This window comes from Myxine glutinosa, chromosome 6 (assembly GCF_964187855.1).
Source record: "Myxine glutinosa chromosome 6, kmMyxGlut1.1, whole genome shotgun sequence".
In the NCBI taxonomy this organism is placed as follows: domain Eukaryota; kingdom Metazoa; phylum Chordata; class Myxini; order Myxiniformes; family Myxinidae; genus Myxine; species Myxine glutinosa.
The window spans coordinates 53,142,226-53,168,930 of NC_136266.1; the positions used below are offsets into that span (position 1 = coordinate 53,142,226).

The window sequence follows — 26,705 nt, forward strand, 5'->3', positions numbered from 1 at the left end:
TAAAGTTTTGACTTTTTCAACATACAGCTATTTGATCTTCATTTCAACAATATTGATAGATAAAGGTGCTATAATATAACAAATATCATGAAACATTTACGTTTTGTAGGTCATTGTATAATTTAAAAAAACATAAATGCAAAGTTCGCATGTGGAAAAACTAACTACACCCCTACATTTATCACTACTTCAAATACCTAAAATTAGAATCAGGTGCACCAGCTCAGGGGCAAATTATTAGAACATCGTTGGAGAGGATCTTGGAGGAACCTGTCTTATTTAAACCTCAGACATTTAGTTTGGTTTGCTCTTTGTTGTTGAAGTGTGCGGCGTCACCATGCCGAGATCAAAAGAGCTCTCTGAGGCCTTAGAAAGAAGGTTATAGATGCCTATGAGTCTGCGAAGGGATTTAAAAAGATCTCCAAACAATTTGAAATCAATCATTCGACTGTCCGGAAGATCATCTACAAGTGGAGAAGATTCCAAACAACTGCCAACTTGTTCAGGCCAGGCCGCCCCAGCAAGTTCAGCCCGAGATCAGACCGCAAGATGCTGAAAGAAGTCTCTAAGAACCCCAGAATGTCATCACGGGACCTACAGGTAGCTCTTGCCACTGTTGATGTCAAAGTGCACGAGTCTACCATTTGAAAGAGGCTGCACAAATTTGATCGACATGGGAGGTGTGGTGTGCCAGGAGGAAACCTTTGCTGTCCAGAAAGAACATCACGGCAAGACGAAAGTTTGCCAATGAACACCAAGGCAAAGATCAGCACTTCTGGAACAATGTGCTCTGGACAGATGAGTCATAGGTAGAGCTATTTGGCCACAGTACCAGAAGACATGTTTGGTGAAAACCAAAGACAGAATTTGACCACAAGAACCTGATACCAACTGTAAAGCATGGTGGTGGAAATATTATGGTTTGGGGCAGCTTTGCTGCATCAGGGCCTGGGCAGCTCACCATCATAGAATCCACTATGAATTCTTCATTGTACCAGAGGGTGCTTGAGGATAATGTGAGGCCATCTGTCGGAAAGTTGAAGCTCAACCGAAGGTGGACCTTGCAACATGACAATCACACCCTAAACATACCAGTAAATCCACCAAGGAATGGCTGAAAAGAAAGAATGGAGGGTTCTGGAATGGCCAAGGCAAAGCCCGGATCTAAATCCCATCGAGATGTTGTGGGGGGTTTTGAAACGACCTGTGCATGCAAGAGACCCCTCAAACATCGCACAGCTGAAAGAATTCTGCATGGAGGAGTGGGCAAAAATTTCTCCCAGTCGATGTCAGAGACTGGTAGACAGTTATAAGAAACGCCTTCTTGAGGTTGTTTCTGCCAAAGGGGGTAATACCACCTATTGGAGCCAAGGGTGTACTTTCTTTTTCCACATGCAAAATTTGCATTTATGTTTATTTAAATTATACAATGGACTACAAAATGTAAATGTTTCATGATATTTGTTATATTATATCACCTTTATCTATCAATATTGTTAAAATGAAGATCAAATAGCTGTATGTTGAAATATGTTGAAAAAGTCAAAACTTTACATGGGGTGTACTTACTTTTTCACGTGACTGTATATATATATATATATATATACACACACACACACACACACACACACACACACACACACACACACACACACACACACACACACACACACACACACACACACACACACACACACACATGTATTATAGTAGCCAGATTTCTCTGTCAATCCGTCCCTTTGTCTGTCATGCTCTTGTCACTGGCAAACAACAACAGGCATTTTAAGGCCATTTTCCCTGCTAGAGCGGGGGTTAGCCAAGGGCGGTGTTGCGGAACCGGCAGGCAGTCGGTGCTTTTCACTGGGACGGAATTATATCTAGCATTCGGTTTGGCCACTGTGGATGTGCACATCATCCCGGTTTCCAGCACTCAACTTGACCCAACACTGTAACCCATATATCTGACTGTCTGAAGTCCGTAAGCTACGGCTGAATGCCAGACTTGAATTTTGAATGCCATGCCAGACAGTGAGAATTGAATTTTGCAACCTGAAAAAAAACAAAAAAAAAAAACACATACACACACACACACACACACACACACATCTCGTTTTTACATTTCTGATCCTCACAATTCTATCTCTCTCTTTTATACACACCACACACACACACACACACACACACATTTAATTAATTGTACAGTATCGGTTGTTCCTTAACTTAAATATAAATAATTCAAAGGATTGTTGTAAATGATGTTAATTTCACAACATCCCATATTCAACTTTATTGAAATTGTAAACCTCAAACATAGTTCCTCTACCTAAAGCAAGAACCTTAACCTGTAAGCAATTGACTCGATTCCCGACTGTCCGAGAGTTACGCGCACTCACTTCTAAGCTGTCCAGCCTGTGGTCGATTTCCGTCCCAACTCTAAACTGTACGCCCCGGTGTTTCATAGGCAGGGTGATTCATCAATGCATGTGCCATCCCTCAGATGGACGTTAACAGGCATCACGTCTGCCAGCATTAGTTGGTGGACGTTGAAGTTCCCATTGTGTCCTTCACGAAGAGTAGGCAAGCTATCGCTGGCACCAAATTCCTGCCCTAACTAGTCGAACGTCATGCCTGACCAGCTGGTTTGTAAAGACTCGGAACAAGCTTCCCCTGGCCGACCCCACAAGAAAAGGTGCGTTAAGTGGCTGTTAAACAAAGAAGAAGTAACATTGAAGTTATGTTGTTCAACTACCCATCAGTGAAATGATGGGTGCAGTGTTAACTGTAAAGCATGCAAGATATTGCTCACCTCCACACAAAAAACAGTGAAAGTAAAAGAGTGACCATTTGTTGCTCAATTCTGCATTTATTGCTTTTATTTCTCAATAAGGTAGTGATGATGATCGGACATAGTAAATCAGTTTTTGACATTTGAGTTTGGTTCTTTTTTTTTCATTGTTAGTTCATATCTCGATTCTCAGAGATGAACTTATCAAATGGGTCGTGATGTCCGGATGCCCGTCCACCAGTCAGTTAACTTTTTGCAACTCATTCCTTATCACCTGGCTGATTGTTCTGAAACTTGATGCATGAATACAAGACAGTAGCCCGCACAATCGCTCGGGCTTCTATTTATTTTTTTATTTTTTTTTTTGGACCATGGGGCTTCGGGAAAGGGGGTCAGGGGTTGGGGGAGGGGGTGTTAACCCCCAAACTTCAAATCCCAACTCGTCCCTTATTTACCAACCGATTGCTATGAAACCTGATACAGCCTGTCTATTTGTCTATTCTGTTCCGCAGGATCGCTCGGTCTAATAGTTTTCGATTTTGTATTAGGGGTCCTCCCAGGGGATCAGGGTGGTCCCAACCCCCCCAAATCACCAGTGGTCTGAACTACAACCTCAAGAGATGACTGTCAGCACACTCGGGGCTTTTTATTATTCATTGTGATGCTTCATGTCTAATTTGGTTTATTTTATTTCCCAGATTCAACATTAAATGAAGCTGCACGCATCCTGAGGTTGCTACATATTGAGGAACTTCGAGAGCTCCAGACACGCATCAATGAGGCAGTCGTGGCAGTACAATGCATCACAGCCGATCCCAAAACCGACCAGAGGTTGGGCAGGGTCGGACGTTAAAACGAAGGTTGGAGAAGGTCAGGCAGCCTCCAGCTGCAGATCAGTTGTATTTGTCATGGAAATGTTTTATTTTTTTGAGCCTCCAAATGGCTGCAGTGTTTTAGTTCATCATTGTGCTTTGATAAAATGTTTTCAGTGTGATGTGCATTTTCTAGCTTAAGTTGATGAGGTCAAAATCGATCATTTCTGCAACTGCATCTGTAATTTTAAATGATCCGTTGCTTAGTTTGCCATCACTCAATTTAAAAAGTCATCCTTTGTGACAGTGAATGAATAAAAAGGAATTTCTGTGATTCCAACCATCTCATACATCCCTTTGTCCACTTTAGCAACAGCAGATCCAAATTTGATGAGCCATCTTTATTCTTTATTGTTATTTTGTATACAGCACATGCCTCAGGTTAGCGTCATTTTCTGGTGATGCAACTGTGCTGTTAATGCGGTGCCCCTGTAGGTTTGAGCAGGAATTTGTAATTTGCTCAGGATGCCGGCGACAACTCACCTACTCTTCGTCTACAGTGGGATCTTTATCCTCCATAAACTAATGCTAGCAGATGGGGTGTCCAGTTTAACGTCCATCTGAGGGATGGCATACACACAGATTCCTTGTCCAACCTGTGAAACACCAGATAGGCAGTTTATAACTGGGTTGAGATCCAAGCCCTGGCTCAACAGCTCACAGGCGAGTGTGCATACCTCTAGGCCATCCTGCAAGCCACGCAATGTTTAGTTTCCCCAGCATGCAGGACTTTGTTGATGGTATGTATGTGTTAGGTATGGTGTGAAAAATCAGTGTGGAAAGGGTCACATTGAAACCGATACCTGCAGGACTGTTGTTTTGGTTTTATGGTGCAAAAACGATCAAAACTTAGGATTACGTCATGCTGTAAGACATATTAAAGATAAGTAAAAGCACTGATGGGCTTGTTGCAAGCACACCACCCATTGTTTCATGGAGCTTTTAAGATAACTCCGTAGAGCGCCTACCTCCGCAGGCTGAGCAGTTTGCGTTTTGTATCTACTGATAGGCCGGATCTTCATCCAGAACTGTACCAAAATCTAATTGGCTTATTCTTGTCACTTAACCAACTCTTGCACCAAGTTTTGTCATAATCTGTCCACAAACACTTAAGATATCGTTTTTGGTTCCATCCTTCAAAGGTGAAGAATCACTTTAAAATTGTCGTATCCAGATCTTCACCAAAATCTAATAAATTCGTTCCTGTCACATAACTAACATATCACATAAAGGCTAACCCCCGCTCTTGCAGGGAAAATGGCCTTAAAATGCCTGTTATTGTTTGTTGTTGTCACATAACCAACCTCTCCACCAAGTTTTGTCCAAATCCGTCCATAACTTTTTGCGATATCCTGCTCATAGACATAAAATAGTGAAAACAACCTCCGTTCACCTTTGGATGCAGAGGTAATTCTTTAGAACCCTTTGGAATTAAACACGATTAAACACGGAATTAAACAAGTTTTAAGTGATTCTTCACCATTGATGAATGAATGAATGATCGTTTTTAAGGCCATTTTCCACGCTAGAGCGGGGGTTAGCCTTGCGGGCCCCATGACGATCATGGTTCCCTGTTTGAGGCAATGTTTTTATGGCCGGATGCCCTTCCTGACGCCAACCCTTAGTCGCCTCTTACGATGCGCAGGGATACGGTGTACCTATTCTAAACCGGGTACACACTGGGATCATTCATCCCAGCAAGCTGGTACTCAATTTGCCGACCTCGGAAGGATGACAGGCTGAGTCAACCCCCCTGGCGTTAATTCAGCGATCGACCTGGATTCGAACCCAGGATCCTAGGATCCCAAGCCGGCACCCTAACCGCTAAGCCAACACCAGGCATCGAGCGAAAAACAATATACATATAACATGATATTTAAAAACGTTATGGACGACTTATGACTAAACTAGGTGAATGAGTTGCGTCGGTGACAAGAACAAGCTGATTTGATTTTGGTTCAGGTCCGAATCCAGATGCGTCCTATCATTGGGATACAAAACAAACTGTTCATCCTGGCGGAGGTGTGCGCTCTACCGAGTGCTGTTCTAGTTACTTCTGTTTTTCTCAAACGCGTTAATTTGTTTCAAATATAATTACTTTGATCATCATTTTGTTTTCGCAGTGAGTTATCCACACACATTATTCTTTAATGGCACCAATTATTCCCACCTTGTTAGGTCGGCCTGTGAAGGTCTTTGCCTTAAGTCTTTCATGGCCGACTTTGTCGGGCCTGACGTTAGATAGGCGATTTTGTTAGGAATTTATTTGTTCAGGGTACTGGCAATAAACTCGTCTACTCTTCACAAAAAACACCATGACATCTAACGTCCACTCACGATCAGTGCTGGCAGACGGGTCCTGTGATTTAACATCCTTCCACTGGATGGCGCATACAAATGCCACCAGGATGGAGCTGATTCGAGATTCAAACCCAGTCTAGACAGGTTTAAAGCGAGTCTGTTGTCTGCATACCTCTAAGCTGTCCTGCCAGCCCTTTGAGCAAAAATACTGTTTCAGAGATTGCATTGTCTTCTATTATATAATTCAGGATGTCACTACATTGAACAGTACTATGTAATTAGAAGAAGGAAAAAAAAAGGTAGGATATTTTGAAACACAAGCTTATTAGTTTCAACACCAGAACAATTACTCTTGACTGCAGCTGACGTGTACACTCGTAGAACCTTCAATGGTCACTTCATAGCACAGCTGTTGAACAGCCGTTTGGACTGTCAGTGATTAGCCAAGGGGTACGGGATGATTTTAATGAGCTGCACGTGATGTTTTGATATTGGCTTTAAAAAGGCCAGTGCAAAATGGGCATTTCAATCAACATGCCACGATTGTCAAGGGATCAACGGCAGCGTGCCCTGGGCATGCTGCAAGGTGGACTGAGCTACCGTGAGGTGGCATGTCGCCTTGGCTGTTCACACCAGACGATATCGGCCCTGGTGGACAGAGACACCCTCCACAACTCTGCAGATGACAGACCTCGATCAGGGAGGCCAAGAGTCACCACTGCAAGGCAGGACAGGCAGATGGTCCGAAGTCACCTGCGGGATCGATTCCGTCCAGCATCCCGCACTGCGGCAGAAACTCCGGGGCGTGCAAACCCACGGATCTCCAATGATACTGCACGAAGACGACTGCATGACTATGGTCTGACTGCCAGAAGACCATACAGAGGCCCCGTGATGACGGTTGCCCATCGCCGCAACCGTCAGAGATGGTGCCAGCAGCATCAGCGGTGGACCTTGGCGCAGTGGAACGAGGTCGCTTTCAGCGATGAGTCAAGGTTCTGTGTGGACAGTCCTGATGGGCATGAGTGTGTCTGGAGAAGAACTGGCGAGCGATATGCCGATTGTTGCGTGCGTCAAGCCAACAGGTGGGGTGGCCCAAGTGTGATGGTGTGGGCAGCCATATCAGGCCGGTACAGGACGCCACTGGTGGTTGTGGATGGGAATCTTAACGCCCAGCGGTATGTGGATAACATCCTGCGACCTCATCTGCTGCCATTCCTGCTAGACCACCCAGAACTGAGAACCTTTCAGCATGACAACGCTCATCCCCATGCTGCTCGCTTTACCACTGCATTTCTCCAAGGCGAGAACATCAACACCATGCAGGGGCCTGCGCTCTCCCCTGACCTGAATCCCATAGAGCACCTGTGGGATGAGCTTGGGAGACGCGTAGTTGGCAGGGCCAGGACACGGGCAGAGCTGCTTCAGACATTGAGGACTGAGTGGGACAGAATCCAGCAGCAATCCATCCAAAGACTGGTAGGCAGTATACGCCGACGATGCACTGCCTGTATCCAAAACAATGGTGGCCATACACGCTATTGAAAGGGGACTGACATTGCACCCTGTGCTGTTCTGTACTGTAGAACAAACTGATGAGATGGTGTATCTTGGTCAAAAACTTGTCATGTCATCAATAAAATGCCAATGTTTCAATTAGCAATTGTTGGTTTGTTTTATTTTGAACTGTTACAATTTTATTACATTTCAAACAAGTGGTAAATTTCTTTTGCGTTTTCGGTCTTTTTGAAGTTGGTCAAAATGGTCAAAATGGTCAAATTTTTCGGTCAAAATGCCCATTTTGCACTGGCCTTTTTAAAGCCAATATCAAGACATCACGTGCAGCTCATTAAAATCATCCCGTACCCCTTGGCTAATCACTGACGGTCAAAACGGCTGTTCAACAGCTGTGCTATGAAGTGACCATTGAAGGTTCAAGTGACTATCCGTGACCGTTTTGTCTGACAGTGAGGACACTATTGTCCACAAATAAGTTCACACATTTACTATACGCAGTGTTATTGTTGATATTTAAAGGTTTCAAAGGTGGTAAGTTTCTTTTGTGTTTTCAGTCTTTTTGAAGTTGGTCAAAATGGTCAAATTTTTCGGTCAAAATGCCCATTTTGCACTGGCCTTTTTAAAGCCAATATCAAGACATCACGTGCAGCTCATTAAAATCATCCCGTACCCCTTGGCTAATCACTGACAGTCAAAACGGCTGTTCAACAGCTGTGCTATGAAGTGACCATTGAAGGTTCAAGTGACCATCCGTGACCGTTTGGTCTGACAGCGAGGACACTATTGTCCACAAATAAGTTCACACATTTACTACACGCAGTGTTATTGTTGATATTTAAAGGTTTCAAAGGTGGTAAGTTTCTTTTGCGTTTCAGTATATAATTCAGGATGTCACTACATTGAACAGGACTATGTAATTAGAAGAAGGAAAAAAAAAGGTAGGATATTTTGAAACACAAGCTTATTAGTTTCAACACCAGAACAATTACTCTTGACTGCAGCTGACGTGTACACTCGTAAATAACTTATCACCATTGGGCAGGGGTGGTACGATAGCGTAGAGGTACGCACACCTGCCTTTAAACGGTCTAGCCTGGGTTTGAATCTCGGTCCACCTGTAAACTGTCATCCTGGTGTTTCACAAGCAGGGTGATTCAGTGTGTCCCGTCCGTAGACGTTAAACTGGGCATTCTGTCTGCCTGTATTAGTTGGCGGATGTTAAAGATGCCATGTTGTCCTTCATGAAGAGTAGGCAAGTTATCGCAGGCACCCTGAACAAATTACTAATTCCTGCTCTAAGTTATAGAGGGCACTGCATCATGGCCCAGCCACACCCCCAGGAAATGATGCAACTAGTGGTCATGTGCTGCATGGGAAAGGAAAGGACAACTGGTTAAGGCTCCAAGCATCACATCTTCAATGGAACGATTTCTTGCAATCACTATGCAGTACACAAGTTAGACAAAGACAAAAACGATAAATATTTAACTTCAATTAACAATTATGATATGTTAATAGCACAACTTCACTATTAAAGTGTCAAACAGGGTTCGTGATAAATATTTGTTCAGTTCTCATCACGAGCCGATTTCTTTGCCACAAGGTTCTCCAGTTTTTGTCCATTCAAATACGGGTTGTACATCTGCACACGCAAAGACACCGGATAAACAAATAGGAAGCTCATCTCCAAATGCATTACATGCAGGTATACAATGCATGAGTGATTATGCTCTTACTTTATCGAAATCTTCCGCATCTGGGAAATCAACTTCAGGCAAAGTGCTTCGTTCCTGCAAGAAGTAAATAAATTATTCAGGAAAATTTCTGCAATCATTTGTCATTCATTCATTGGATTTAACCATAATCTGACATTATATTGGAACTCTATATATACATACATGGCAAGTTGGAGGCGACGAAAAACATGTTAGTCGGAATCAAAAGCTGGGATTTTCTTTTTTTTTAACCCTTTGCGTACAGCGGCTGGATATTTGTGACGAGATAAAATGAATTGAAATAATTTTTTTGGTTAAGTTTTGAAGTGAAAATAATTTTTTTGGATGTATTCATCTAACTTGACACCCAAGTTGTGTTTTTTTTTTTTGCAAAGTTTTGTTTATTTTGCAAATATCACTTGAAATTCACAGCCCTAAGAAAAAAATAAATTAAGCAACAGGGAACCATGTGTCCGTAAGCGATGCAGCACACAAAGGGTTAACCAAACGTGGTAAAAACACTATTCGAGAGGTTGTCATGATGACACAAAATACACCAGAATATTGAGATAGTCGTTTATTGACAAAGTGGACTTGCAGCTGACCAGAACTCAACTCAAATGTTCCCTTAAAGTCTAAGTACTGTATACATTCATCTCAACGATTGTGAAGCACCGCACAGGAGAGATCAATCAAACTGACACTGCCAAGACCTGACGGACGAGTCACTTCATGTGACTGTGCTCGGCATTGTGACTGTGCCCCCACAGACTTTCTTAGCCTTTTTGGTGAGATATCTCGGTAGATCAAAGTTCTGACACGGAGTTTTACAGAGCAAGTTACTTTTGCGAGGAGAGCAGGCAGGGTGACCTTATTTGGCAAGCGCCCTCGGAAATAGGTCTTGTTCTTGCAAACTTGTGAGAAGATACGTTCTTCTTTGGCATTACTGAGGCAGGACAAGTACATGCTGAACCACTGTAAACAGAAGGCAAAATCGTGGTTCCCTATCTGTCCTTCTCATCAACAATAATCTCATGCCAGTTCTTGTCCACCCTTTGGCTTGGATCAGAAATGGCTGTGTCCTGCAGTATTCTGTACGCCATGTACTCTGTATAGATCATCTTCCTTGCTAGACAGCTTGCTTTTCAATAAAATATCAGACAAATAAAATATCTGACACTTCCATGCAATGATGCAGTTGACGTGTTGGCAACTGCATCATTGCATGGAAAAGTCAATGAGTTTCACATGGCACATCACATCATCCTGAAGTGGGAAATGGGAGAGCACATATTTGAATGCCTCTTGATGGAACTTACGACAATAATCCTGGGTTTTCATCATCTCAGGTGGTCTGATCAGCATGTCGCATCAGATTGGTCGTTTGAAAACCCAAGAAAGGTTTGTCCTGAAATGAATCTGGATCATCAACATCTACTTCGCTTAGTTCCTTCCCATGATATGCCTCCTCTTTCAGAAAACGACCCAACAAACCTTGTAGAAACGTTCTCAGCTCTGTCTTGATGAATCTCAGGTTCCTCGAATTGAAAGATGTTGTTGGTGTCGACAAAGCTTTTCAAAATGGACTGGAAAAATGTCAGATAAATTTCAGTCCATGGATTTCCAAAGTATTATTGGAGCTGTCGAAGTCGGGGATACTTGGTGGTATTTTGACCGGCAAAGTAACTCCAGACTCGGTTACTGCAGCAGAATCCTGTTTATACAAGTGTCCATACTGAGCCATTGTATTGATCCATACTTGAGAATCTTTCTGTACTTCTGATCACAGAATGAAGTGAATTCCTTGAGCTCAGCTTTTCATGCCATACTTTTGTGAAAGTAGTAATAGAGGTCCACTAGGAGGTCATCAATTGAGAAGCCGCTTGTAAGAGTGAAATCGTCAGATGCATAGTTGGCCATGTTGTGCAGTATGTGGCAGTTACATCCACCCGTGAATACATCATTTTATTCCTGAAATGTGTGCAGAATCCTGTACATTTTCCAAGATTCATGCTCGCATTGTCGACACTCAGAGCCACTGTGTTTTCCTACAGGATTCGATCTGCTCTATATTTCTTCTCCACTTTCTCACAAATGCCCAATCCTGTACAGTTTGATATCGGCCATGTCCTCCAGAATTTTGTGGTGATTTCGCCCCGGTTCACGTCAAAGATGCGCATAACAAGTGGATACATTGATTCAACGCCTGATTCACTCCCTCTATCAGTTGCAAGAGAGAATGGATGTCGTTTCATATCGCCCAAGACCGGCTATAGCATGTATGGTGCTGAGGTGTTCGTGATTATCGCAGTTGTTTTCCTCCACACCAATGCATACTTTTTAGAGACGTCTCCAGGGAACATTTTTGCAAAGAGTGTTCCAACATGGTTAGTTGAGGCAAATGGTATGTTGTGCTCTGCTATATGTCCCGCATAAAAAAGCTCTGTTTTAGTCACCAGATATCTGGTGTGAGAATCTTTATCAGGGAAGAAACTTTTGAGAGAGGAGCTGGTTTTAACTGCTTTTGCCATTTGTTGGTGTTGAGTACTCCGAACATGTCTCTTGATGTCGTTGATTCCACCATGACTGATCCTGAACGAGCGTGTGCACAAGTTACAAACTGCCTTTGATGGGTCTCCTTCCTTTGGTCTCATGAAAGGATACTGAGAAGTCCAATTTTTTCTGAAAGCAGTTTCTGAGTGATGGGCCTTTGTATTGGGTGGAGTCATCTTCTCCCTCAGAATGAAATGGAATACTACGATGCGGTTTCATGCTTGTAAAGGAACATTTCTCAAAGTTTTATTTACTTTTTTTCGTTTCCAGTTGTCGCCTGTGATGCTTGACGTCAGTTACTACAAATCGCATCTCCACAAGAAAGAGCAGTGTTGCCTGGTTTAGAGAGGCCAAATGATGATAAATTGTGATGAATGCTATATGATAATCTTGACAAATCTTGTCAACAAAACTTTGCGAAAGTGCGTTCACAAACATCAAACTGCATCATTGTATCAAATTTCATTCATTTTTTTATTACGGTTTGAATTTGGAAAGATAATTTGTGGACACCCTGCATACAAATGAAAACAATACGAATGGAATCCTACCATTCAAAATACTCAAGTACTGATACATATCACAGTAAGAAGTCGAAAAGCGAATTGGAAAGCAAATAGGCCTACCAATTGATTTGGGGTGATGACAAATAATAGACAAGAGGAAGATGTGTACAGATGAGTATTGAGGGAATTGGTTGGTTGGGTAAAGCTCATGATGTCACACAGCCAAGAGTCAGACTAGAGCAGTACCTTGCATATCGATTAGAAGTCGCTACAGATTTGTCATTCTGTGTGTGAATCCATGTGAGTGGAATGGAAGCTAAATATTACGTTTTTGAAATTGTACATACTTTCCATCCATTATAGTTTTGATGAAGCTAAAATGGGTCTGTGGGTTTAAAGAAAGAAAACGGGCGAAACGCGTATAATACGGGTCTCTTGCCATGTAAGTTTATAGCCAGTATGAGACTAAATCTGCAAACCAGGAACTTTAGCTCTTACATGAGCCTTGACTTAGCATACAAAAAAAAAAAATTCATCCAGACTCAGCATAATGGTTAGAGCATCTGCTCAGAGTCTGGAAAGGTTGGTGGATTGAACCCGACCCTAGGCGAGTCATACTATAAATATTATTAAAATGGTACGTGCTGCTTCCTTGCTTGATGCTTAGCATTTAACCCTATCTTGGTTGGGGTGGGGGAACAAAATTCCCCCCACCCCACCCCCCTTTAACCAAAGTTTGTGTTAACTTCCAAACCACCGTTGATTCACCATTCACACCTCATCTGTTGCTGATGTGCTGCTGATCAAAGTAGCCCAGCCCAGATAGGGGTAAAAAGGAAAGAGCACAGACAACCATTTTGACAACCATTACACAGGCTTTGATGGGCCTGATGGCCTTCTCCTGCATTTAAGTTCCTTGATCGAGAACTCGTACTATTATTACTGGCAGAGTAACTACCCTACAGGTGATCGTTTACACATTTTTATTTGGACAGTGTATTGGCAACTGACAGCTGCCTCTTGAAAATAAAAATAATTAACCTGGGTTACATGTATGAAGCAAAAACATGCTTACTGCATATAATTCAAAACACCTCACTGCCCTGGAAAACGTGCGTACAAGAATACTGTACATGCTGTAAAGGGTGGGGACTTGTAATACCCTCTCCCACCTGGGTGTGGCGCTACACTATACACATTTACATAGATAATTTGCGTCCCCATCTCCCCAAGACTATCGGCAAGGATAAAAACATTCCAACCCACTAATTGGGGTCATGCAGATCCCATGTAGCAAGTCTTGATTTAATTGGCCCAGAACTGTAGGAGTAGCACGACAAACACACCAGCCTGTGAATTGTCGTCAGGATTACATGTCACAAACTGATCAGAACACCTAAATGCAAAGGTGTCAGTTTTTTTTTCTACTAAGCAAAACAAACATTTTCAAAAAAACAAACAATATTTATTGCAATGACACAATCTTTCTGTGGTATCAATTGGGCCCTCATAGATCGCATTGGTCCTTTGCGATCCCCACGCCTGATCACCCTCCCCACTCCAAGTTCAATGGCCACCACCATTCCTTCATCCATCTCTTCCTTCATGTCCCTCCCTCTCATCCTTCAAGAGTGCTGTCTATTGTCTCCTCATGCTCTCCCCTATATTCACCCCTGCTCTCCTTTTCTCTCACTTACCCCCATCCTGTTCCTTTCTGCCACTCATCCACTCCATGTGTGACTTCTTAGTCTCCTCTTCCCCAGTGAATGTCTCAGTCTGTGATCATGCTGCCCCCTGTCATTTATCTCTTCCACAAACTTGGATTTCTGTATAAATAAAGCACCTGTGATATCGGAGTACATTTGTCAACACTTGCCTATATCTATATAATATTATTGTGTTTTAAGTTGCTTCTTAAATATACCTTCAGAGACTCCTCCTCACTCACCACATTCAAAACATCACTAAAGACCCACCTGTTCAACACTGCATTCAACATTCAACCCACAACATTTAACCCCTGACTATCTCTTCTCCTTCTCCCTCCTTTTGCTTTAAATATTTCCCTATTGATTCTTGTCTTTTTGCAATTGTTGTTTTCATGTATTGTTATGCATTATGTTTTCCACTCTGTCAAAGCGCCTTTGGGCTTCTTGAAAAGCGCTATACAAAATAAATGAATTATTATTATTATTATTCTTTTTTTTTAATAGTCTGTGGAAAAAATAGTAAATTTAAGTCTGTGATTCACCTGTTTCTTTGAATTTTCTGCATGCGGTGGTGGCCTCTACTGATCATGGTTGAACATTCTTTGGGTTCGGTGACATCTCGGGCACGGACTGGTATATTGGTGGTGTGCTTTGCCATCTTGCAAAACACCCATCCCCCAAACCTCTAGGTATCATACTGCAGACCATTCCACCATCAGACGAGGCCTCGAGGCCTCCCAAAAGATTTAAGAGGACCAATCTCCACGCAACCTCTCCGGAATCTGCGACTGCTTTTACAGCTGTGTAAAGCCAATTCAACAGCTCACATCTTTCACACTTGCATTATTTATTCCTAATGTAAACTCTTCCATGAATGCTTTTTTTGAATTAACATTTTCAAAAACCTGGTCCCACTTGAGCGTTTACCTGGGTTCTTGGATAGTTCTTCCGAGGATTGAAGCGATTCTGATTTTGTTGGTAATTGCGGCTGAACTCGGCGGTGTCTGGCATGCGTTCCAAGCACCCATCCAGAGCTTGAAAAACAAACAAGCAATTATGTTTTTTATAGTGATAACTCAGAATTAAAAAGAAAGTCGTTACGCTGTTTACAAAGTTCAGAAACGTTTGACACGTGTTCATCATCCAAACCATTTGGTCACCTACCTGCAATCGCTTTATCACCCTGCACGTACCTGATTTACCAATAGGGCATGGGTTTGGTGGATTTGGGTATCTGTGGTCGTCATTCAGTTTCAGCGGCCTGTCATCACCGACCATCTCCGCGATGACATTAGGAATGTTTCCCAGAGGACCCAGGTGCTGAAAGCCTTCGTGAGCCCCTCCTGTGGCAAAAGGAACAACCAACCATCATCCAGGTAAGGATAATCCATGTAACATTGTTTCATGGTAACTGTAGAGAACGACCAGTGAATATTAAAATAATGTTGCAATTTTTGTCTGCATATTGAAACTTCATTGGTCATGTATTTAAATTCAACTTGGTATGCAAAATTGAAATTACACCGATTTATCAATAAGGAAATTTAGATATTATGATGGAACCAGAACGGCACTCGGTAGAGCGAATACATCCACCATACTGACCAGTTTACCTTTTTGTATCCCACTAATAGGACCTCCAAAATGGAATCGGCTTCTTCTTGTCACCAACACAGCTCATCCACCAATTTTCATCCGAATCCGTCCACAACCTTTTCAGCCCCAAAATATGCATTTACTTTCTTCTCCGTTACATATTTTGTGGGTCATCAACACCTACTAGTGATTACCTGGTTCTACCAGGTGACCCCAAGGGCCCATATTTTATAAAGTTATTTTATATATATTTATATAGCATATTTTATATATATATATATATATATATATATATATATATATATATTTATATAGCATATTTTATATATATATATATATATATATATATATATATATATATATACAGACTTGGCATTTAATATGGAATTTTTTTTTTTTCTTGACTTGGGTTTACTTTCTTAACTCAGATATCAATCTGGTGAGTTTCTTTTACACTTTGGCGATTTATTTGTTAAAAGAACCATGTCACTGATTGTCTGTCGCAGCAAGAAGTCAACAACAGGATTATATCACAGGTGGCGTGGCAAAATGTACGGACAGGTGCATTTGATGATTGGCTTCACAGTTGGGTATACAAGGGTTGTTGCGTTCTGTATTAGTGGAAAACAACTGCTGCACGTCTCCAAAAGGTATTGCCGCTTCCTCTGGAGGTGGTCCGTCAACTCGACAATGCTGTTTGTCATGGAGTGGTGGCTTTACGAAATTACGGCATGAAACGGCGTGCTATTGCTCGGCAGTATGGCATCACTCAAGGTCAGGTGTCAAAGATCCTGAAGCGAAATGCTCAGAGGGGTGTCCCTACTCCAATTCCCGAGGCCAGGACGTCCCCGCAGAACCACAAGGAGGGATGTTCGCCAGCTGCACCGGTTAGGCCGCAATGGCCGTACCAAGTCGGCTAATCGGCTTAGGGCTGAGTGGCAGCAACTGACAAATGTGCCTGTATAAAGAAGGCTAGTCAAGCAACGACTGGTTCAAGCAGGCTATCGTGCCAGGCGTCCCCTGAGAAAGCCACACCTGACCAGACAACACCACCAGCGCTGATTGCAGTGGGCCAGAGAGTACCATCAATAGCAGCCAGGACACTGGAATCACATGATCTTCAGTGACGAGTCTAGATTTCTGGTCGATCGTCAAGATGGCCATGTCCGAGTGCGCAGACAAGTGCATGAAGCCCACAACGAAGATTGTATAGTGCCAAGAGTCCAATATATACATACAGACTTGGCATTTAATATGGAATATTTTTTTTGTGGGGGTGAACTTACTTTTCAAGATGCCTTAGAACCAAAAGTTCATTGGAATTATGTTGAAATTATTCTAGATTTTGTTAATGTGACCTTCAAAAGAAACAAAAACCACATTTGACATTTCAAAGCAAATAAATTGATCTTTGAAAGTGATGTAAACTGATATTGAACTCAATTCACGGACAGGACTGTGTTAAACTTCTGTACATTTTCCAGAAGTATCTCTTTATTTTGCACATTAGCCAAAAAAATTTTCAACAAAAACAAAAGCTAAATTATGACTGGGACTACGGACAGTAAAATTACAGTTCAGTACTTCGTGTAACCCCCACGAGCATTCAGGAGAGCACGCACACGTCTAGGCATGCTGTTCACGAGATTTGCCAAGGTTTGGACAGGAATCGCTTGCCATGCAGTTATAAAAGCCTGCTGCAATTCACGCACAGGCAGGCTGCTGGTCCAAGTTGTCGATTTGACGCGTTAGTTCTGCCCACAAGTTCTCTATCGGATTAATATCCGTGGACATGGCAGGCCACTCCATATGCTCTCCACCACGGTCAGCAAGAAAGTGTTGGATCATGCGAGCACGATGAGGCCGTGCATTGTCATCGTGGAAGACAAAATTTCCTCGAAAGGCTGCACGAGCAAATGGAAGCAATGTTTCTTCGAGAATGACCCTGCACTTGAACTGGTTCAGGTTTCCATTCAGAACAACCAGGTCAGTTTTGCCCCCTGCATGAAAAGCAGCCCAAACGGTCACCCCACCACCTCCGGCTTTGACTCTTGGCACTATACAATCTTCGTTGTGGGCTTCATGCACTTGCCTGCGCACTCGGATGCGGCCATCTTGACGATAGACCAGAAATCTAGACTCATCACTGAAGGTCACGTGATTCCAGTGTCCTGGCTGCCATTGACGGTGCTCTCTGGCCCACTGCAATCGGCGCTGGCTGTGTTGTCTGGTCAGGCGTGGCTTTCTCGGGGGACACCTGGCACGATAGCCTGCTTGAACCAGTCGTGGGTTGACTAGCCTTCTGGATACAGGCACATTTGTCAGTTGCCGCCACTCAGCCCTAAGCTGATTAGCTGACTTGGTACGGCCATTGCAGACTAACTGGTGCAGCTGGCGATCATCTCTCCTTGTGGTTCGGCGTGGACGTCCTGGCCTCGGTATTGGAGTAGGGACACCCCTCTGAGCATTTCGTTTCAGGATCTTTGACACCTGACCTTGAGTGATGCCATACTGCCGAGCAAGACCACGCTGTTTCATGCCAGAATTTCGTAAAGCCGCCACTCCATGACAAACAGCATTGTCGAGTTGACGGACCATCTCCAGAGGAAGCGGCAATAACTTTTGTAGATGTGCAGCAGTTGTTTTCCACTAATACAGAACGCAACAACCCTTATATACCCGATTGTGAAGCCAATCGTCAAATGTACCTGTCCTTACATTTTGTCACGCCACCTGTGAGATAATCCTGTTATTGACTTCTTGCTGCGAAAGACAATCAGTGACATGGTTCTTTCAACAAAGACATCACCGAAGGGTAAAAGAAACTCACCAGATTGATATACTGAGTTCAGAAAGTAAACCCAAGTCAAGAAAAAATATATAATCCATATTAAATGCCAAGTCTGTATATAAATATATATATAAATATATATATATATTATATACAATCTATATATATGCAGCCTCATCGTATCGTATATATGCTATATACTATATATATATTATATATATATATATATATATATATATATTTATATATATATATATATATATATATATATATATATATATATATATATATATATATATATATATATATATATATTTATATATATTATATATATATATATATATATATATATATATATATATATATTATATATATATATATATATATATATATATATATATATATATATATTATATATATTATATATATATTATATATATATTATATATATATTATATATATATATATTATATATATATTATATATATATATATATATATATATATATATTATATATATATTATATATATATATATATATTATATATATTTATATATATATATATATATATATATATATATATATATATATGTATGTATGTATGTATGTATGTGTGTATGTATGTATATGTATATATATATGTATATATATGTATATATATGTATATATATATATATATGTGTATATATATGTATATATATGTATATATGGTATATAACTAGTATATAGCATATATATAGTATATAGCATATATATAGTAAATAGCATATATATAGTAAATAGCATATATATAGTATATAGCATATATATAGTATATAGCATACAGTCACGTGAAAAAGTAAGTACACCCCATGTAAAGTTTTGACTTTTTCAACATATTTCAACATTCAGCTATTTGATCTTCATTTCAACAATGTTGATAGATAACGGTGATATAATATAACAAATATCATGAAACATTTACATTTTTTTAGTCCATTGTGTAATTTAAATAAACATAAATGCAAATTTCGCATGTGGAAAAAGTAAGTACACCCTTGGCTCTAATACGTGGTATTGCCCCCTTTGGCAGAAACAACCTCAAGTAGGCGTTTCTTATATCTGTCTACCAGTCTCTGACATCGACTGGGAGAAATTTTTGCCCACTCCTCCATGCAGAATTCTTTCAGCTGTGCGATGTTTGAGGGGTTCTTGCATGCGCAGCTCGTTTCAAATCCCCCCACAACATCTCGATGGGATTTAGATCCGGGCTTTGACTTGGCCATTCCAGAACCCTCCATTTCTTTCTTTTCAGCCATTCCCTGGTGTATTTACTGGTATGTTTCGGGTCATTGTCATGTTGCAAGGTCCACCTTTGGTTGAGCTTCAACTTTCCGACAGATGGCCTCACATTATCCTCAAGCACCCTCTGGTACAATGAAGAATTCATCGTGGATTATATGATGGTGAGCTGCCCAGGCCCTGATGCAGCAAAGCTGCCCCAAACCATAATATTTCCACCACCATGCTTTTCAGTTGGTATCAGGTTCTTGTGGTCAAATGCTGTCTTTGGTGTTCGCCAAACATGTCTTCTGGTACTGTGGCCAAATAGCTCTACCTTTGACTCATCTGTCCAGAGCACAATGTTCCAGAAGTGCTGGTCTTTGCCAATGTGTTCATTGGCAAACTTTAGTCTTGCCCTGATGTTCTTTCTGGACAGCAAAGGTTTCCTCCTGGCACACCACACCTCCCATGTCGATCAAATTTGTGCAGCCTCTTTCTAATGGTAGACTCGTGCACTTTGACATCAACAGTGGCAAGAGCTACCTGTAGGTCCCGTGATGACATTCTGGCGTTCTTTGAGACTTCTTTCAGCATCTTGCTGTCTGCTCTCGGGCTGAACTTGCTGGGGCAGCCTGGCCTGAAGAAGTTGGCAGTTGTTTGGAATCTTCTCCACTTGTAGATGATCTTCCGGACAGTCAAATGATTGATTTCAAATTGTTTGGAGATCTTTTTAAATCCTTTCCCAGACTCGTAGGCATCTATAACCTTCTTTCTGAAGGCTTCAGAGAGCTCTTTTGATCTCGGCATGGTGACACCGCACACTTCAACAACAAAGAGCAAACCAAACTAAATGTCTCAGGTTTAAATAAGACGGGTTCCTCCAAGATCCTCTCCAACGATCTTCTAATCATTTGCACCTGAGCTGGTGCACCTGATTTTAGTTTTAGGTATTTGAAGTAGCGATAAATGTCGGGGTGTACTTACTTTTTCCACAGCAAAATTTGCATTTATGTTTATTTAAATTATACAATGGACTACAAAATGTAAATGTTTCATGATATTTGTTGTAATATGTCTCCTTTATCTATCAATATTGTTGAAATGAAGATCAAATAGCTGTATGTTGAAATATTTTGAAAAAGTCAAAACTATACATGGGGTGTACTTACTTTTTCACGTGACTGTATATATAGTATATAGCATATATATAGTATATAGCATATACAGACTTGGCATTTAATATGGAATATTTTTTTCCCACATTTGAAACAAAAACTACATTTGACATTTCGAAGCAAATAAATTGATCCTTGAAAGTGATGTAAACTGATATCGAACTCAATTCACGGACAGTACTGTGTTAAACTTCTGTGCGTTTTCCAGAAGCATCTCTTTCTTTTGCACATTAGCCAAAAATTTTTTTTAACAAAAACAAAAGTTAAATTATGACTGGGATTACGGACAGTAAAATTACAGTTCAGTACTTCGTGTAACCCCCACGAGCATTCAGGAGAGCACGTACATGTCGAGGCATGCTGTTCACGAGATTTGCCAAGGTTTGGACAGGAATAGCTTGCAATGCAGTGTCAATAGCCTGCTGCAATTCACGCACAGAGGCAGGCTGCTGGTCCAAGTTGTCGATTTGACACGTTCATTCTGCCCACATGTTCTCTATCGGATTCATATCCGGGGGCATGGCAGGCCACTCCATATGCTCTACACCACGGTCAGCAAGAAAGTGTTGGATCATGTGAGCATGATGAGGCCGTGCATTGTCATCTTGGAAGACAAAGTTTCCTCGAAAGGCTGCACGAACAAATGGAAGCAATGTTTCTTCCAGAATGGCCCTGTGCTTGAACTGGTTCAGGTTTCCATTCAGAACAACCAGGTCAGTTTTCCCCCCTGCATGAAAAGCAGCCCAAACGGTCACCCCACCACCTCCAGCTTGGACTCTTGGCACTATACAATCTTCGTTGTAGGCTTCATGCACTTGTCTGCGCACTCAGACGCGGCCATATTGACGATAGACCAGAAATCTAGACTTGTCACTGAAGATCACATGATTCCAGGGTCCTGGCTGCCATTGACGGTGCTCTTTGGCCCACTGCAATCGGCGCTGGCGGTGTTGTCTGGTCAGACGTGGCTTTCTCAGGGGACGCCTGGCACGATCGCCTGCTTGAACTAGTCGTTGGTTGACTAGCCTTCTGGATACAGGCACATTTGTCACTTGCTGCCACTCAGCCCTAAGCCGATTAGCTGACTTGGTACGGCCATTGCGGACTAACGGGTGCAGCTGGCGATCATCCCTCTTTGTGGTTCTGCGGGGACGTCCTGACCTCGGTATTGGAGTAGGGACACCCCTCTGAGCATTTCGTTTCAGGATCTTTGACACCTGACCTTTAGTGATGCCATACTGCCGAGCAATAGCACGCTTTTTAATGCCGGAATTTCGTAAAGCCACCACTAAATGACAAACAGCATTGTCGAGTTGACGGACCATCTCCAGGGGAAGCGGCAATAACTTTTGTAGACGTGCAGCAGTTGTTTTCCACTAATACAGAACGCAACAACCCTTATATACCCGATTGTGAAACCAATCGTCAAATGTACCTGTCCGTACATTTTGTCACGCCACCTGTGATATAATCCTGTTATTGACTTTTTGCTGCGACAGACAATCAGTGACATTGTTCTTTTAACAAAGAAATCACCGAAGCGTATTGTATATAGCATATTTAGCAGGGGCATATTTTATTTGATATAGATAGGGTGAGTTGCTTGAAGGATGAAGTGGGACAAATCGTTGTGGACCCAGATGGAATTAAAGGAAGATGGAAGAGATGTATGGAAATACTGTTGAATGCAGAGAATGAATGGGATGGCAACATCGAGAGTAACCCAATTTTAGGACCGGCAGAGAAGATAACCGAGAAGGAAGTTGAGGAAGTGATAAAAGCAATGAAGAGTAGAAAAGCGGGAGGGCCGACGGGAGTTGTTGGAGATATGTTGAAGGCAGAAGGAAGTTGGGGTGTGAAGAGAATGACAGAGATCTGTAATCTGGTGGTGACAGAAGGCCACATTCCAGTGGATTGGGTTGAGTACCCTCGTCCCTCTATACAAGGGGAAAGGTGACCCTCTGGACTGTGGCTCGTATAGAGCGATAAAGTTATTGGAGCATGGGGGGTGGAGCACCATATCCCTACCGTTGGACCACCGGTCTATGCCCGGGCGCGCCGCCTCAACCCCACGAAGCTCGCCGTGGCAAAAGCGGCGTTCGCCACGCTGGAGCGGCTGGGCATCGTACGGCGCTCCAACAGCGCATGGGCCTCTCCTCTGCACATTGTGCCCAAGCCCGGCGGCGGATGGCGGCCGTGCGGTGACTACCGCCGGCTCAACGATGCCACCACCCCCGACCGCTACCCGGTCCCGCATATTCAGGACTTTTCCACCCGGTTGGCGAAAACGACCATTTTCTCCAAGGTTGAATCCAAAGCTTTCAAAATCATTGGAATCTCCCGCGATGAAGCTATCTCTGAGGGCCTTTCACTCACTCACCGCAGGCAGGTAGGTGGTCTTTCTGTCTTCTACCGACTCCTCTCCGGCCTTGCTCCCCCAGCTCTCTCCGTGCTCTGTCCCCCAAATATTCCTACAGGTCGCACAAGATCTGCCAGCAACCCTCTGATGGTTAAACTGCCGAAATCTCGGCTCTCTGCTCACCTTCACTCTTTCATTCCTCTTTTCTCCCGCCTGTAGAACAAACTCCCACACTCCCTTCAATCCCTCTCCTCCCTCCAGGTCTTTAAAACAGCTGTTCACCACCATCTCTTATCTTCCCCCATCCATAACCTTGATCTTTTCTACCCCCACTAATTCACCCCAGATCCACCTTGTTTGAAATTCCAACTTATTTCCTGGAAATCCTGGCAGTGTCCATATGTTTATACCTCTCCCACCCCCCCCCCTTCACATGCCTCCCCCCCTTCACATGCCTCCCCCCTTCACATGCCTCCCCCCCAAAGCCCTCTCCCTCCCACAGATCTCTCGATGTCTCCATGTCTCTCGGTCCCTGCTCTCAAATGTTGTGTTTGTGTCCTTCCCCCTCTCTCCCCATCTTGTCTACCGCTCCCGATGTTATTTGTTTTATGTGTCTGTTTGTCTTTCTGTGTGATTAATTTTCGCTCTTTCACGAGCCTCGATTTTGTATACAAAAAAAAAAAAAAAAAAAAAAAAAAATGAAGGTATTGGAAAGGGTGTTTGAGAGGAGGATAAGGAAGAAAGTGAAGATTGACGAAATGCAGTTTGGATTTATGCCAGGAAGTGGAACGACTGACGTGCTTTTCATTGTGAGGCAGTTGCAGGAGAAGTACATGGAGAAGAGGAAGAAGTTGTTTCTTGGGTTTGTTGATCTGGAGAAAGCATTCGATAGGGTTCCACGTGAAGTAGTGACATGGGCATTGAGGAAGTTATCAGTGGAGGAATTGTTGATCAGAGTCGTGATGGCAATGTACAAAAGAGCTGTAAGGACGAAGGACAGGAACAGTGGTGAGTTTGAGGTGAAGGTGGGAGTGCATCAGGGGTCGGTACTAAGTCCACTACTATTTGTAGCTGTGATGGAGGTGCTGGCTCGGAACGTTAAGGAGGGTTTACCGTGGGAGTTGTTGTATGCAGATGATCTGGTGTTGATTGCAGAAAGTATGGATGGACTGAAGGAGAAGATGAACAAGTGGAAGGAATGTATGGAGACAAAAGGTCTGGAGGTGAATATCGGAAAAACCAAGGTGATGGCAAGTGGTAAAGCATGTGGTGAGGTGGAAAGAACTGGGAAGTGTCCGTGTGCTGTGTGCAGGAAGGGTGTCAGAGTGAACTCCATTCAATGTACAATGTGCGCTGAGTGGGCTCATCAAAAATGTAGTGGTTTGAAAGGGTCATTAGCCAGTGTGGCAGCTTCATTCAAGTGTAAGGTGTGCACAGAGGGAGGTGCAGATGGAGGAAATGTTGAGTTGGATCTTGGAGACGGAGTGAATCTGGAAGGTGTGAAAACATTTTGCTACCTCGGAGACATGCTGAATGGAGAAGGTGGATCAGACTTGGCAACGGTTGCCAGAGTGAGATGTGCATGGAAGAAGTTTCGGGAACTGAGTGGCGTGCTGACGAGGAGGGGAGTGTCGTTGAAGCTGAAGGGAAAGGTGTATGCTGCATGTGTGAGAAGTGTTGTGATTTATGGGAGTGAGACATGGGTCATGAATGTAGAGCAGCAACGAAGGCTGGAAAGTATGGAAATGCGAATGGTTCGGTGGATGTGTGGAGTATCGTTGAGAGAGAGGAATACAAATGATGAATTGTGAAAGATGATGGGAAAAGAGCCTGTGATTGATGCTGTGAAGAGGAACAGGTTGAGATGGTTTGGTCATGTGTTGAGGAAGGATGAAAGTGACTGGTTGAGAAGAGTGATGAAAATGAATGTAGAAGGAAGTAGAGGACGGGGAAGACCGAGAAAGACCTGGCTAAAGATGGTCGAAGAAGAAATGCGGGCAAGGGGGTTAACAAGGGGAGATGCAGAAAATAGGGCAAAATGGAGATTGTCATGGGGACCGCAAGGCTAACCCCTGCTCTTGCAGGGAAAATGGCCTTTCAATGCATGTTGTGCAGGGGCCAGGGGCCCATATTGGCCCATATTTAATTTTACAAGTTATTTGTATTTATTCTACAAATCCCAAGTCAGCCATCTTAACCATGAAGCTGACACCAGGTGTCAATGTCGTATCTCAGAATATGATTGACGTGTTATGAAATAAATAACTGATGTTGCGGAAAGGGTAATCAGAATTAATATTTTCATAACAAGAAACAAATATCCATTTTTTCCCCCTTTTGATTTTTTTTCATCGTTTTTACGATTAAAGGCCCAATCACGAGACCCGAGCTTGGTACCTTGGATGTGCTGCGGTCCGAACACGTTCCCAGCTTGATGTGCCGCGAACTCGACCCTCGGCCGAGCAATGCCCATCTCCTCCATGAGGCTGAACAAGAAGTGCCGGAGGCCCTCGTTTGTCTCATGAGCCGAATCCGAGCTGCCGGTGTCTTGGCGCAGCAGAAGAGGACTCGCAGATGCAGCGATCAAGAGAGCAAGCGAGACGAGGAGCGAACAGAGCGCCATGTCGGTGCAGCGGGTGTAAATGAACGATCGCACGTGTTCTTCCTTTCCTTGGTCACTCGCTGCGCACAAAGAGGATCCCCTTCCCCTTTGCTGATTTCATCCTCTTTCGTTCTTACGTCATTCATATAACATGTTGGCATGGCTTTTATAGCAGAAGCACACACACACACACTCACACACACTCAAAAACACATATACACACTCTTAAACACATACACATTCTCAAACACACTCGAACAAACACACATTCTCAAACACACATATACACACTAAAACAAACACACACACACACACACACACACATTCAAAAACACATATACACACTAAAACAAACACACACACACTCAAAAACACATATACACACTTAAACACACACCCTCAAACACACTCAAAGTTGTATTTGTACCACGAGTTCGGAGTTTGTAACGTAAAAGATGCGGCCATGCCAAGAACACAAAAAAAACAACAAATAAAGACAGATTTTTGCCTTTTATAGGTGGAGATATACTGGCTTAACGGTTAAGGTGGTTAGCTTGGCTTAATGCACTGGCTTAACGGATAAGGTGGTTAGCATGGCTTAATGCACTGGCTTAATGGTTAAGGTGGTTCGCATGGCTTAATGCACTGGCTTAACGGTTAAGGTGGTTAGCATGGCTTAATGCACTGGCTTAACGGTTAAGGTGGTTAGCATGGCTTAATGCACTGGCTTAACGGCTAAGGTGGTTAGCATGGCTTAATGCACTGGCTTAACAGTTAAGGTGGTTAGCAATTAGCATGGCTTAATGCACTGGCTTAACGGCTAAGGTGGTTAGCATGGCTTAATGCACTGGCTTAACGGCTAAGGAGGTTAGCATGGCTTAATGCACTGGCTTAACGGCTAAGGTGGTTAGCATAGCTTAATGCATTGGCTTAACGGTTAAGGTGGTTAGCAATTAGCAT

General features: G+C 42.7%; 2 protein-coding genes across 2 annotated transcripts in view; one reads left to right on the plus strand and one right to left on the minus strand.

Annotated features, from left to right (window-relative positions):
- RTRAF (RNA transcription, translation and transport factor) overlaps nucleotides 1-3,945 on the plus strand; it is a 25,832-nt gene extending 21,887 nt beyond the window's left edge. The window contains exon 8 of the mRNA XM_068120044.2: nucleotides 3,484-3,945. Within this exon, the coding sequence (XP_067976145.1) occupies nucleotides 3,484-3,638 (155 nt within the window). The 3' untranslated portion in view covers nucleotides 3,639-3,945. The remainder of the gene's footprint in view (nucleotides 1-3,483) is intronic.
- A 4,927-nt stretch (nucleotides 3,946-8,872) lies between these two features.
- SCG5 (secretogranin V) lies at nucleotides 8,873-25,825 on the minus strand. Its single transcript, XM_068120045.2, has 5 exons — nucleotides 25,541-25,825; nucleotides 15,153-15,302; nucleotides 14,887-14,993; nucleotides 9,213-9,266; nucleotides 8,873-9,118 (listed from the first exon to the last, which is right to left on the minus strand). Exons 1-5 carry the CDS (start codon nucleotides 25,764-25,766, stop codon nucleotides 9,044-9,046), a joined length of 612 nt encoding a protein of 203 aa, XP_067976146.1. The 5' UTR covers nucleotides 25,767-25,825; the 3' UTR covers nucleotides 8,873-9,043.
- Nucleotides 25,826-26,705: the final 880 nt, after the last annotated feature.